The sequence below is a fragment of the Sciurus vulgaris genome, assembly GCF_902686455.1.
Source record: "Sciurus vulgaris genome assembly, chromosome: 10".
NCBI lineage: Eukaryota > Metazoa > Chordata > Mammalia > Rodentia > Sciuridae > Sciurus > Sciurus vulgaris.
In genome coordinates, this window is record NC_136470.1 from 119,082,106 (window position 1) to 119,094,895 (window position 12,790).

Genomic DNA, 12,790 nt, shown 5'->3' on the forward strand with positions numbered 1-12,790 from the left:
GGGATAATTAACATCAAGCAATAATCCTCTAAATTCATTTCAATCCTTAGTCTATAATTTCTTTCTTTCACTTTTTGCTAGATTTGATATTGAAAACTAAAGTAATCCCAAAATTTATACGCATCTCTATCCCTGTCCTTTCTGTTTCCTTTGAAAAGTGATCATGGATTAGGTAACTTCCACAGTTGACTATATTAGGAATATATATATATATATATATATATATATATATTCTCTTAAAAAATTCATATATAGGAATATATATAAATGTACATTTTATATATATATATATATATACATATATATATACTTTTAAAAATGTTAACTGTGGGGTTATTACTTTCATTTTGCACATGGAAAAACACCATGAAAGGTAATGTGACTTGCCCAAGATCGTATGCTAATTAGAGTCAGTGTTCAAATACAGAGGGGCATGAATCCAAGGGGATATTAAAAAGCAGTGGGAAGCTGGTCAATCTTGCTACTTGAGGGATTCACTTACCCCCTTATCACATTCAAGCAGTAATACATCATTTACATATCTTTTCTTATTTCCTAAACTCAAAGGACCTTACCTTTTGTATTAGTGTCTTTATATCTCCACTGCCCTCTGTCCCTAACTGTCCTCTGCCCTGCCTTTATCATTCTGCCTGCCATAGAAGTGCTCAATGACTAGATAATCCATTAATTTAAATCATTAAGATGTGGCTACATACCTCAATACTGTAAAGGCTATCTATGCTGAGTCCAAGGCCAACATCATTATAAATGGAGAAAAATTGAAAGTATTCCCTCTGAAAACTGGAACAAGACAGGGATGCCCTCTTTCACCACTTCTATTCGACATAGTTCTTAAAACTCTAGCCAGAGCAATGAGATGAAAGAAATTAAAAAGATACCACAAGGAAAAGAAGAACTCAAACTATCACTATTTGTTGATGACATGATTCTACATTTAGAGGATCCAAAATATTCCACCAGAAAACTTATAGAACTAATAAATGAATTCAGCAAAGTAGCAGGATATAAAATCAACACTCATAAAGCTAATGCATTTGTATTCATAAGTGATGAATCCTCTGAGAGAGAAATTAGGAAAACTACTCCATTCACAACAGCCTAAAAAAATACTTGGGAATCAACCTAATAAAAGAGGTAAAAGACCTCTACAATGAAAACTACAGAACACTAAAGAAAGAAATTAAAGACAACCTTAGATGATGGAAAGACCTATCATGTTCTTGGATATGCAGAATTAATATTGTCAAAATGGCCATACTACCTAAAGTGCTATACAGATTCAATGAAACTCTAATGAAAATCCCAATGACATACCTCATAAAAATAGAGAAAGCAATCATGAAATTCATTTGGAAAAATAAGAGACCCAGAATAGCTAAAGCAATCCTTAGCAGGGAGTGTTGAGAACAGGGTGACATCTGTGCAGCCATCTTGTATAAACAAGCCATTTCGTGAACTGGCCTGTAAAACCTCCCCCAGGAAAGGGCGTGCAAACACTAAGGAATGAGGAATCACCAGGATGCGGGCAGCTACGACAGCACCCTCAAGAGCCAATACAGGACAAACAGGACATGCTGGGCCCCCGGGGTTATCAAGGCTGTTAAGAGATACCTGTCTGAGGAATGTGCAGCTGCCGGGGAACCTTATCTATCAAGGACAGTGGGGACTAGCCCCGACTCATCTCCTGCATAGTTCACCCCTTCCCTCCTCCCTTCTTCCTCCAGGACCTTTCAGTTTTGGCGGGACCCAATGAGATTCAGATAAAGTGGTGGGACCCAACCAAAGAGGACAGATGTTTAGCTCTTCAAATGTTAACCAATAATATACAGGTCCTTGTGTGTGAATGCTTGAAAATCTCTTAAATAGAGTGCTTTCTCACCCCTCGGGGCCGCTCCCCACTCAGGCATTGTAGTGGTCTGAGAGGCTGGTCACGGTCCTGGCTCGAGCTTGCTTTAAATAAAACCTTGTTGTGTGATTTGCATTACCGTGTGTGCGCTTTGACTCTCTGGGGATCGGTCGATGTTGGACCCCAACAGAAGAGTGAAGCAGGAGGTACCACAATATCAGAACTTAAACTATACTACAGGGCAATAGTAACAAAAACAACTAGTACTGGTTCCAAAATAGGCAGGTAGATCAATGGTACAGGATAGAGGACACAGAGACAAACCCACATAAGTACAGTTATCTCATACTAGACAAAGGAGCCAAAAACATACAGTGGAGAAAGATAGCCTCTATAACAAATGGTGGTGGGAAAACTGGAAATCCATATGTAGTAAAGTGAAATTAAAACCCTATCTCTCACCCTGCACAAAACTCAACTCAAAATGAATCAAGGACCTAGGAATTAGACCAGAGACCCTGTGCCAAATAGAAGAAAAAGTAGGCCCAAATCTTCTTCATGTCAGCTTAGGACCAGACTTCCTTAACAAGATTCCCAAAGCACAAGAAATGAAATCAAGAATCAATAAATGGGATGAATTCAAACTAAAAAGCTTTTTCTCAGCAAAGGAAACAATAATGGGAAGAGAGAGCCTATAGAATGGGAGAAAATCTTTTCCACATGCACTTCAGATAGAGCACTAATTTCCAGAATTTATAAAGAACTCAAAAAACTTAACACCAAAAATAAAAATAACCCAATCAATAAATGGGCTATGGTACAGAACAGACACTTCACAGAAGATCTACAATCAATCAACAAATAAATAAAAAAAGTTCAACATCTCTAGTTATTAGAGAAATACAAATCAAAACTACCCTAAGATTCCATCTCACCCCAATTAGAATGCCGATTATCAAGAATACAAGCCACAATAGGTGTTGGAGAGGATGTGGGGAAAAAGGTACACTCATACATTGCTGGTGGAGCTGCAAATTAGTGCAGCCACTCTGGAAAGCAGTATGGAGATTCCTTAGAAAACTTGGAATGGACCCACCATTTGAACCAGTTATCCCACTTCTTGGCCTATATAACCAAAGGACTTAAAATCAGCATACTAAAGTGACACAGTCACATCAATGTTTATAGCAACTCAATTCACAATAGCTAATTTGTGGAACCAATCTAGATGCCCTTCAATAGAGAAATGGATAAAGAAACTGTGGTATATACATACAAGGGAATATTACTAAACCATAAAGAAGAATAAAATTACAACATTTACAGGTAAATGGATGGAGTTGGAGAATATCATGCTAAGCGAGATAAGCCAATCCCATAAAACCAAAGGTCAAGTGTTTTCTCTTATAAGTGGTTGCTGATACATAATATGGGGACAGCGGGTTAAGGAAAGAATGGAGGAATTTTAGACTGTGCAGAGGGTAATGAGGGGAGGGGAGGGGGCAGGCAGTGGGAAAGATGGTGGAATGAGTCTGACATCATTACACTATGTACACGTATGATTCATGAATGGTGTGACTCTACATCATGCACAACCAGAGAAATGGAGAGTTGTACTCCATTTGTGGACAATGAATCAAAATGCATTCTGCTATCATATATAACTATTAGAACAAGCAATAATTTTTTTTAAATGTATGGGAGAAAACAAAACAAAAACAAAAACAAAAAGATGTGGCTATCTAAAGAAGGGAGAATTCTTGTGAAAATTCATGAGTCACATATGTGACCTGGGTTTGGTTTCTTTTAAGCACACTGGAATTTCTCTCCCAATTATTCATTCATGTATATTGTTTCTTAACTCTGACTTTCACTGTAGTATATGTAAGAGAATGGTGAAGAGAAGATTTAACGTTAATTGACACACACGTATCTGCATGATATTAGGATATCTGCATGCTTATTTAATTCTCACACAACCTTGGAAGTTCCACCTAATTATTATTCCCATTTTACAGATGATTAAATGGATCGACAGGAAAGCTAAATGGCCCACAGGGATTACCAGGGAGTACTGTGTGATTCCAAGGTTCCTGCCTTTTCTGTTATACCATTGTAATTTAGTGGTTATATATAGTATTAAACAGGATTTCCTCTGGAATTTCAGTAACTGGGTCCCTTACTAGTCAGTGTGCTCTCAGGCAGGTATTGCAATGGGGCTCTGGAATGTTGCTCCTGACAGAAGGCAAGTCCTGCTTATGCCTTTACCTTCGATGTCCTCTCCCATTAAAAACATGTCAGAGGTTTGTTCTAAAAGCAATTCCTACACCTAAGCTCTTGGTAGAATTAGTCAAGGAGAAAAAGAAATTCATAATAGGGCTCACTTCTGAATAACTTCTGTAAGTAAAAGGGGACATCATCCTTTCCCCCCAGCCTGGGTGACTTGGACAAAGTCAGAGTAGCAAAGTTGAATTCTCACCCATTACTGCCTGATTTGGAAGTCTTTAGTAATCAATGATGGCTTTGACAGAATGTTGCCAAACACCTCCAACTTGACAAATTTTGGGTTAGAGATACAAGGAAGCCAGAATTCTTTGAAATCAGTCTAACTTCTGGAGGGATCCACCAGCTGCCCCTTTTTCTCATTGCCGTATCAATTCAGACTGTGCAGTGCATTGTATCTAGCATGAATTAGAGAAAGCATTAACACTGATAAACAGAGATTTCCAACAGCTTATGAGAAGGATTATCCACAGCTCTGAGAAAATATTCTTCTGGTCCTTGAAAATAATGAAATGCTTTGCCTTAGTAATTCCTCAACCAAAACAAGAGCCATGAGAGCCAGGAAAAACTTTTCAGTTACATTTGAAAGAAGACTTTCCTGGGTGGAGGATGAGTTCTTCCAATTCAGAGATGGCTCAGAATCAAAACCCAGAAACCTGGGAGGCTGTGCAGCCTTTATTTTCTTCTTTGATGAGTTTAGGAGGGGTGAGATCTAATATTCTGTCCATTTCTAAATCACTGACCCAGTGTCCCAGCCTTGATGATGTTCCTTTCATACCTTCTAAGCTACCCCTGGGGACTTGCAGTTTGCTGAGTGTGATGCACTGTTATGTAATTGAGTTTCAAGAGTAGGAAGGCAGAGAAAAAACCTCACCTACAAGGGGAATAATTAATGAGTCAGGAGGGATAAATCCTCTGAAGTTAGTCACCACAAGACCTCTAACTAATAAACATACTAAAGAAAAAAATTCAAGCTTAAGCACAATAGATTCCCATTCTCCCTGTTTAAAAATAAAACCAGGCAGAAAGGAGACTTATGCAAGAAGGAAACACACAAAGGAAAGCATCAGCATGCCCACACTTCAAAGAGCTCAGGATGAGATCTATTCTGCATTAAGCATAAGGGTCATTTAATAACAATTAGGAAAATGTCCACCAAAGCCTGCCAGTCTGGAAAGTCAGGAGCCTACTGCCACATTGGTAAAGGCAGTGCTTCTTATTGTCAGAGTAAAAGAATATAAAGTATGATCAAAGAGCCCAGGTTCTTCCATGATGAGCTGTCCTGAACCTACCATGGAGCGACCATGGTCAAATAACCTCCAGATTCATTTGTAACCACCATTTTTACTCTCACTCTGAAGGAAAGCATCGAAATAAACAAGAGGTTAATCGATGTAAAGACAGATTACTTGATCTACAAAGAAAAGGAGACTAACTCAAAGCACTGTGCATCTCAGTGAACCTCCACATTTAGTAAAGACTATTCTCTCAAAACGAAGGTGCATGGAAATGCAAAGTCCTTCTGAGGATATGAGAAATAGCTTTTTTTTTTTTTTAAAGGGAAATTGGTATTCTGTTCTTCTACTTCCATGCATATTCTCTGCTGAAATTGATCTTCTGTGATGGAGAGACCTGTTTTCCATTCACACCTTTCCTTTCACAATCACCCTTTCTCTTTACCTATTCTGAATCTTAACCACCATGGTGCATAGCTTCAGATACACACTCTGCAGCATCAAATAAGGGAACAGTTCTAAACATGAATAATTCTCTAGGAAACAGTCTTTTTGCAAATCAGGTGATTGCCAATTTTTGCTTTAAAAATTTTTAGGAAGTGCTGTGTCAGCTGATAGATCGTAAAAAATATATTTTAATGATGGATCATTACATGATTTGAGGGTTATATAATTTAGAATTGAAAGAATTGAGTAAGACTGCTGATCAAACTTTCTCTATTTCCATATATTGTTTATAAGAACAAATTTTCTCAGTATTCATGTTAACAAATACAAAAAAATGGATTAAATTGACACTAGTTTCTCCTATCTAGTAATAAATAACTCTTATCCAAAGATATGTAAGCTAATTGAACCCCGCCCCCCACTGTCTCTTCTATTCAGAGTCAATTTACAATAAGTTTTTACTTCTTGTAAGTATTCTAATTAAATACTGAAATTCTTGTAAATATTCTAATTAAATACTGAAATTCCCAATAGATGTATGTTATTTTGATCAATTATTCACTAATGATAAATTGTAGTAAAAATTCAATCTAGAAGATATTTTTAAATACTCTGAATATTTTCATCATAGAAAAATCGAAATTAGGGGCTGGGGCTGTAGCTCAGTGGCAGGGCGCTTGCCTAGCATGTGTGAGGCATTGGGTTTGATTTTCAGCACCACATAAAAATAAACAAATAAAATAAAGACATGCTGTCTATCTTCAACTACAAAAAAAGTTTTTTAAAAAGAAAAATTGAAATTAAAAATGAAATCTATACAACTTTCATATTTTTATTACAGAAATATATGATACAGTGATCAATAAAAGGATTTCAAACCAAATTTATTAAGATACACTAGGATAAAATTATGTGGGAGAAGAGAATGGAAAATAAATCAATAAAAAAAAACAATTAAAATTCTCAAGTGAAACTGAAGAGCTCATTCAGTATATATTAAAGAGATAATGGTGGATATCAAAGAGCTATGACAGCTGGATTCTACTGGATAGTCACAAGAGCTACATAGGAGTTTACTTTTTATCATGTATAATTAACAAGAACAAATAAAAATATATAATACAAAAGTTTACTTTTAAATATCTATATTTACAATACGATAAAATTTTCATGCTTCATCAGTATGTAAACTCATGATGAAAAATGTTACATTTCAATAAAAATGCTTGAGGATTATGCATTTTTATAAAATTCTTTTCAGTGGCAAATGAGTAAAAAGAAATAAACATCATTGGTTCACGATGAATTTAGAACTGACACTACCATCCTTTCTCCTTTTGTGTTCAGGGCATTTTTTAAAAAATAAATTTAGGGAGTTAAAGATAATGCTTTCCACAGGCAGAACCTGTGCTGGCTAGCCACCGCATAGTGGATCTTTATAACTGCTCTGCAAAGGAAGTTAGATACACCTTCAATTTGCAATCAAAGAGACCAAGGCCCAAAGAGGTAGCAGAGTGAGGATTTGAATCCAGTTCTGCCTGTCACCAGTACCCCGTGATCTTTCTATCACTTCTGTTGACTGTCCTCTGTAGGAGGCTGATCTGATCTAATGATTCAGAATATTACGTTCATCTATCTTCTGATAACACAAAGGGGCGAAAGTGACAGAATTGTGATCAGCTAAGGACCACCATCTTTAGGAGTCACACCTTGGCCCTGCTTCTTCCTGCAATGATAGAGCTAAGCCTTTCCTCCTTCTGCCTTTCCCAACCTTTCATAGGGCAAGGTTGCCTTGGCCACGTTGGGCTGTGACGTATTTACATGACTTTCTCTCCCATGAGACTATAAGCTACCCGTGGGGACAGGAGGTGGTGGGGGGATCATGCTTTATTAAGTTTCTATCTTTATAGCACCATCTGAGGTGCCTGGCACTTAGTAGATGCTGTAAAGGAAGGTCCTCAACCATTTCACCTGACATATCAGTTATTTTGAGGCTTTCCAATTGGTTTCAATGTGCTGCCAAAGCCGAGAACCTCTGACAGAGTGGAAAAGGTACAGCGGTGATATGAACTCACCTTCTGATCACTAACCCAACACTCTACACTTGAAAATCCCTGTTAGATTGGGTTTCAGTTTTAACCTTGTCTCTACACAGTACCCTGGATGCTGTGGAGGAAAACTCTTGCTCAGTTTTTGATATCCCCTTCCCATTCTGAGAACATTTATAAGTGTTCTTTATAATGTTCTTTAAAATGGCAATCTGTACTTCCAATAAATGTATTCAAATACCAGATTTCCATACTCTTTTCATGGCAGATAGGCCAGTCTTTTAATGAGAGGACATTTCAGGTTGTTAGATACTCACATTCTTGCTGGTCCCTAGGAGTGGATGTCACCTTGGTCTTGAACAGTGCAGAGACAAGGATTCTTATAGGAGCTGGGAAAGTGCCCCACCAGCAGGGAGTGCATGAACTTGTGTGGGCCTGTGAGTGTGTGTGTGCATGCACGTGTGTGCTTGTGCGTGCGCACATGCACAAGTGTCTGTACGTGGGGAGGCAAGACAGAGGCAGGGACAACAGATCAAACAGGCAGGCAGGATTGTCTTTTGGACTTGAAGACAGCTATTTGTGTGGAGGCTCCCTTTAACGCCACCCTGAGAAGAGCTTTATGCATCTTTCAAGCTGTTCTACTTCATGGATCACCTCATAATGACCTGGTAGCAATGACTGTACAAGGCAGAAAGAAAACCCATAGCTGTCAGAGGCGGGGAGGAATTTCTAAGGCTCATGGGGATTAAAAACCTCTGTGTTGTTTCAGGAGGGGGAACGATGCCTTCTGTCAGTTTTTATTCAAGTGTTTCTTTATGGGCACCAACCTCACTGACTTTGATGAGAGAATAAATTAATTCCGGGGCCCTGACTTGAAATTTCCTGACTCTGCCTGTCTATTGTCTATCCACCCACACAAAGAAGAAGCTGCGGAACCTTGTCAGTTTTCAAGAGAGCGGTTTGCATTACACATTTTTCCAGGGAGTCTTTTATGAGAGCGTTGAGGTTTTTCAATCTTATTTTTTTTTTCCCTCAGCATTTGCCCATTTTAATGTTAAGCCACCTTATTTATATCTTTATACAAAAAAGAAAGAAAGAAACAAAGAAAAAGAAAAGACTCCACTGAGCTGCACAGAGTTGATTTTCTGGGCTAGTTGGAGTAGGGACTTATCCTATTAAAATTTTTAAAGAAATTATTTATGGCGAATTTTCATGTAACTCCTAAGATATCTTATTTTTATACTGAATCTGCATTTTTGAAGTGATACAAAACACTCCCCAGACTTTGTCTAGCTCATGTTCTAAAGGGATAAAAGTTTTAAAAGATGCACATGTCGCTATCTGTATTTTGCATGTGAGATAACCAGGAAAAGGAGGCGCTCAGCAAGGAGCTTCCAATAAATGCTCCTAATAATAGATGAACATCTGCATTATCCAATAAATCTGCTGCAGAACCACCATGAGAGTGCTGAGCGTTGGCATCTTAAATTCTGGACGACTTATGAGTCTTCTCTTTGGAATTCATTCTTGGACTGCCTTCTCTGCAGATTCAGTCTTCTCTTTTTTTCTATTAAGCATTTACTGTATGATACATATGTTGAAAGATTTTTACCTATTTTATCTTGTAACCTTTTTCAAAGTGGCATTTCACTCTGTTGCCCAGACTGGTCTTAAATTCCTGAGCTCAAGTGGTCTTCCTGCCTCAGCCTTCTGAGTAGCTGGGACTACAGATGTGCACCACAGAGCCCGGAAAAAATTGCCTTTTTTATGTGCATTTCAAGATTTAAAACTTAGGAATCTTGAAAACAATTCCTCCTTCCTGTCTTCCCTTTTAACATGGACACACATTTTTACACCACATTATTATTATTATTGCACACCATTATTACACCAGATTATCGGTGTGTCTGTGTGTGGGAGCGGAAGAATGGAGGCAGTGACTGTTTTTGTATCTTGGGGAAGTCTGAAGAAGTTTCTGATATAGTGGATATTAATATCATTCTTTCCTCTCCCTGGTAGAAACCTCCATCTGATACAAACCTCTCTAGGAATCTTATGTGTTTGGAGCCTGAAGATGAGAGCTGAAACTCAAGTTATCTTCACAGTCAATACCTCAAGGTTAAGTATAAGAAGTGGCACTTCAACAAGGTAATTTAAAATGACTATTGCCTTCTGCCCTAGATCTAAAGGAGGGGAAATGTCAGCGAGGGCCCGGATGTTTAAAGCTCTTTGATTTTACAGGGTCTGTGTATTCATTCCCCAACTGCTTTCCTGCCCCGTTTGAGTTTAGGCTGATGATCAAGCAGAATCCAGACACAATAGCAGTCAGGAGACTGATGGGTCAATTTCCAGAACCCGTCCTGTTTCTTTTCCTGTGCATTCTGGTCACTGGGATGTGTGTACAGCAGGTTTTTAAAATATGGTTATCACGAATTACAAAACTTGAAAGAACACAAATTATGCCCTCCTGTATGATTTCTCTGAAACCTGAAGGATAGAGTTGCTTCCTTTATTTTCCATACTTTTAAAGGTCAATTAGTCACTGCTCATTACTAACTAGATTTGTTTTATAATCACACCAGGGAATAGACTGAGATTTATACATATTTATATTTACATTGGTTCTCCCTCCAACAGCCTTCTTAAACAAACAGCTGAGCTCCTTCACCTCTGTCTGGAAACACTGAAACAGCAGAATAAATCCAGTTTCATGTAATTTATGTAAATCACTTCTTACAGGGAATCCTCTTGGTGGAAAAGGTCAATATTTACCATCAAGGAGAAAGAAATAATGCTGATCCAATCACAAACCTTGTTTTCCATCTGTATGTGCAAACACACGCACACTTGCACAGTCGCACATGTGCGCCCAGGCAGACTCACGCCCCTGCTAAGTTACTGGTTGCTTTTGAAGTCAGTGAAACATAGTGATGATGAACTTAGACATGGGTTGAGTTAGGTCTGGTTTGCATCCTGCCTCTGGCCATGAGATGGTGTACAAATTACTTAATCTCCTTGTGTAGTTTTCTAACTTTTAAAAATGACTAAAGGGTTCAAGCAAGGATTAGATATAACAACATCTTAGTAAAATCATGTGTTGAAACTCCAAAGTACGCACAAATCATACAGGAATTTTGTTAAGATGCAAATTCTATTTTGGTAGTTCAGGAATGATTCTGGTTCATGAAAAAACTTTATGAGTAGTAAACTACATACTAAGACATCATAAAATGCAGACTCAAATCGCTATCTGGTGATCTTGCAAGGCAATGAAGAGAAGAAAGCTGAGAAAAGATTTTGTTTGGTGACAAAAATCAGCATGGCACTAACTCAGTTCCTCTAGATGTAGAAAGGATGAAGTATTTGGGATGAGATTTTATTCCGTTCTTTCATGAGGCTCTGTATGAAGAATTACTAGACTTAATTTCCATTCTTTTGCTAAGGCCCATCAAGGGTCATCTGAACCCACTCGAGATATGAAGTCTCTTACCTGTCATAGTCTTGGCAAATCTCCCCAACAGCCACCAAGGCCTTCAGGTATTCGTTGGGTTGGTAAGGGTGGATATAGTGCAAAGAGCAGCTGTTCCTGGGGTCCCCATTTGAGGCAGTGAAATCTATAGCTACCTGGAAAAGAAACATAGAAAAATAAGTGGAGTTCCAATGAATGCATCTCCCAGGAATTGTGATTAGTCATGAGAGGCATATGGAAAAAAAAAAGTAGCACATTATATACCATGCCAATAAGAAAAGTATGAAAAGGAATTAATTAGCATCTTGAAAAACCACTAATTTGGTGGAGGTCATTTCTGCAGTTTTTAATACTCCAATACTTTCTCTTCTTCCTGTCCAAAATGGAACCTGAGATTAACATATAGGTGAGAAAGCCTAGACACTCTTGATTCATGTCACCAGGCAGCAAATATAAGGGTAGGATGTCTGTCTTCCAATTTCACAATTCACTAAGAAAAGACTTCTATGCTTCTTGGGCTGAACAATTCTATCTCGAGGAATAGGTAAGATTCCTTAAAGCCAAATTCTGTGTTGGAAGTACAGCTTTCCATAACAAAGCCGTCGTATTTTAGTGAGTGGCCAGTTTCAGATATGCATTGAAGTGGATATAACAATTTTTCTGCAAGAAGCAACCCTATATAAGGCACTCAAGTTTTTGATTCCCATTTATGCAAGAACTTCTACCTGTAACAGAAGGCACCTGAATATTTGGTATTGGTGAGTGGGAAGAAGAGAATGTAAACTTTGTCTTGTTACCAAGTAGTCCCTATACTTCAGCTTCTTAAACTTTTCTGATTCCCGACTCATAATCATCCAAATAAAAGTTACTCACCAAACACTTCTGAACAACAATAAATGCTTAAGTTGGAAGGTGTTAAAACCAGAAGGAACATTTCCTCTGATTTCTAACAGTACCACCATCTAAATAAATATCAACCCAGCCCCTCCCCTCCAAAATGCTCAAACCTGCATAAACGTGGGGAGTGGGGGTTAAAAAGAGGAGTCTTAGGGAAGGAAGTAAATGTTCATTGTTGCAGCTTTTCTTTCCTTCCAAGCACAGTAGAATATACCCTCTGTCTTATGACAAGAAGGCTTGAATTTCTTATATGATCTCCAGGAACAAAAGATGGGAAATGTTATTTGAATTATATTTGGTTAATTTCATTATAACAAGTAAGTGAAATGTCCCATTGGATTTTTAAAAATGGGATATTACTTCTGGAAGGATGAAGAAAAGACAACATGTGCTTTCTCTTTGCTTCTTAAAGAATAAATTTGATGGGAAAAAATATTGCCCATGTTGGATATTGTGATGCTGCATTCAGATCAAAATGACTAGAAAAGAAAAGCAATCTGCTAATAGTAACTCACTCACAACCTCTTTTTCTTTCTTTCGTGAA

The 12,790-nt window shown here is 37.9% G+C and overlaps 1 protein-coding gene across 1 annotated transcript in view; it reads right to left on the reverse strand.

Moving 5' to 3' along the window:
* Window positions 1-12,790, reverse strand: part of CPNE4 (copine 4) — a 559,227-nt gene that overhangs the window by 20,565 nt on the left and 525,872 nt on the right. Inside the window, exon 11 of the mRNA XM_079101307.1 lies at window positions 11,371-11,504. Coding sequence (XP_078957433.1) covers window positions 11,371-11,504 — 134 coding nt within the window. The remainder of the gene's footprint in view (window positions 1-11,370; window positions 11,505-12,790) is intronic.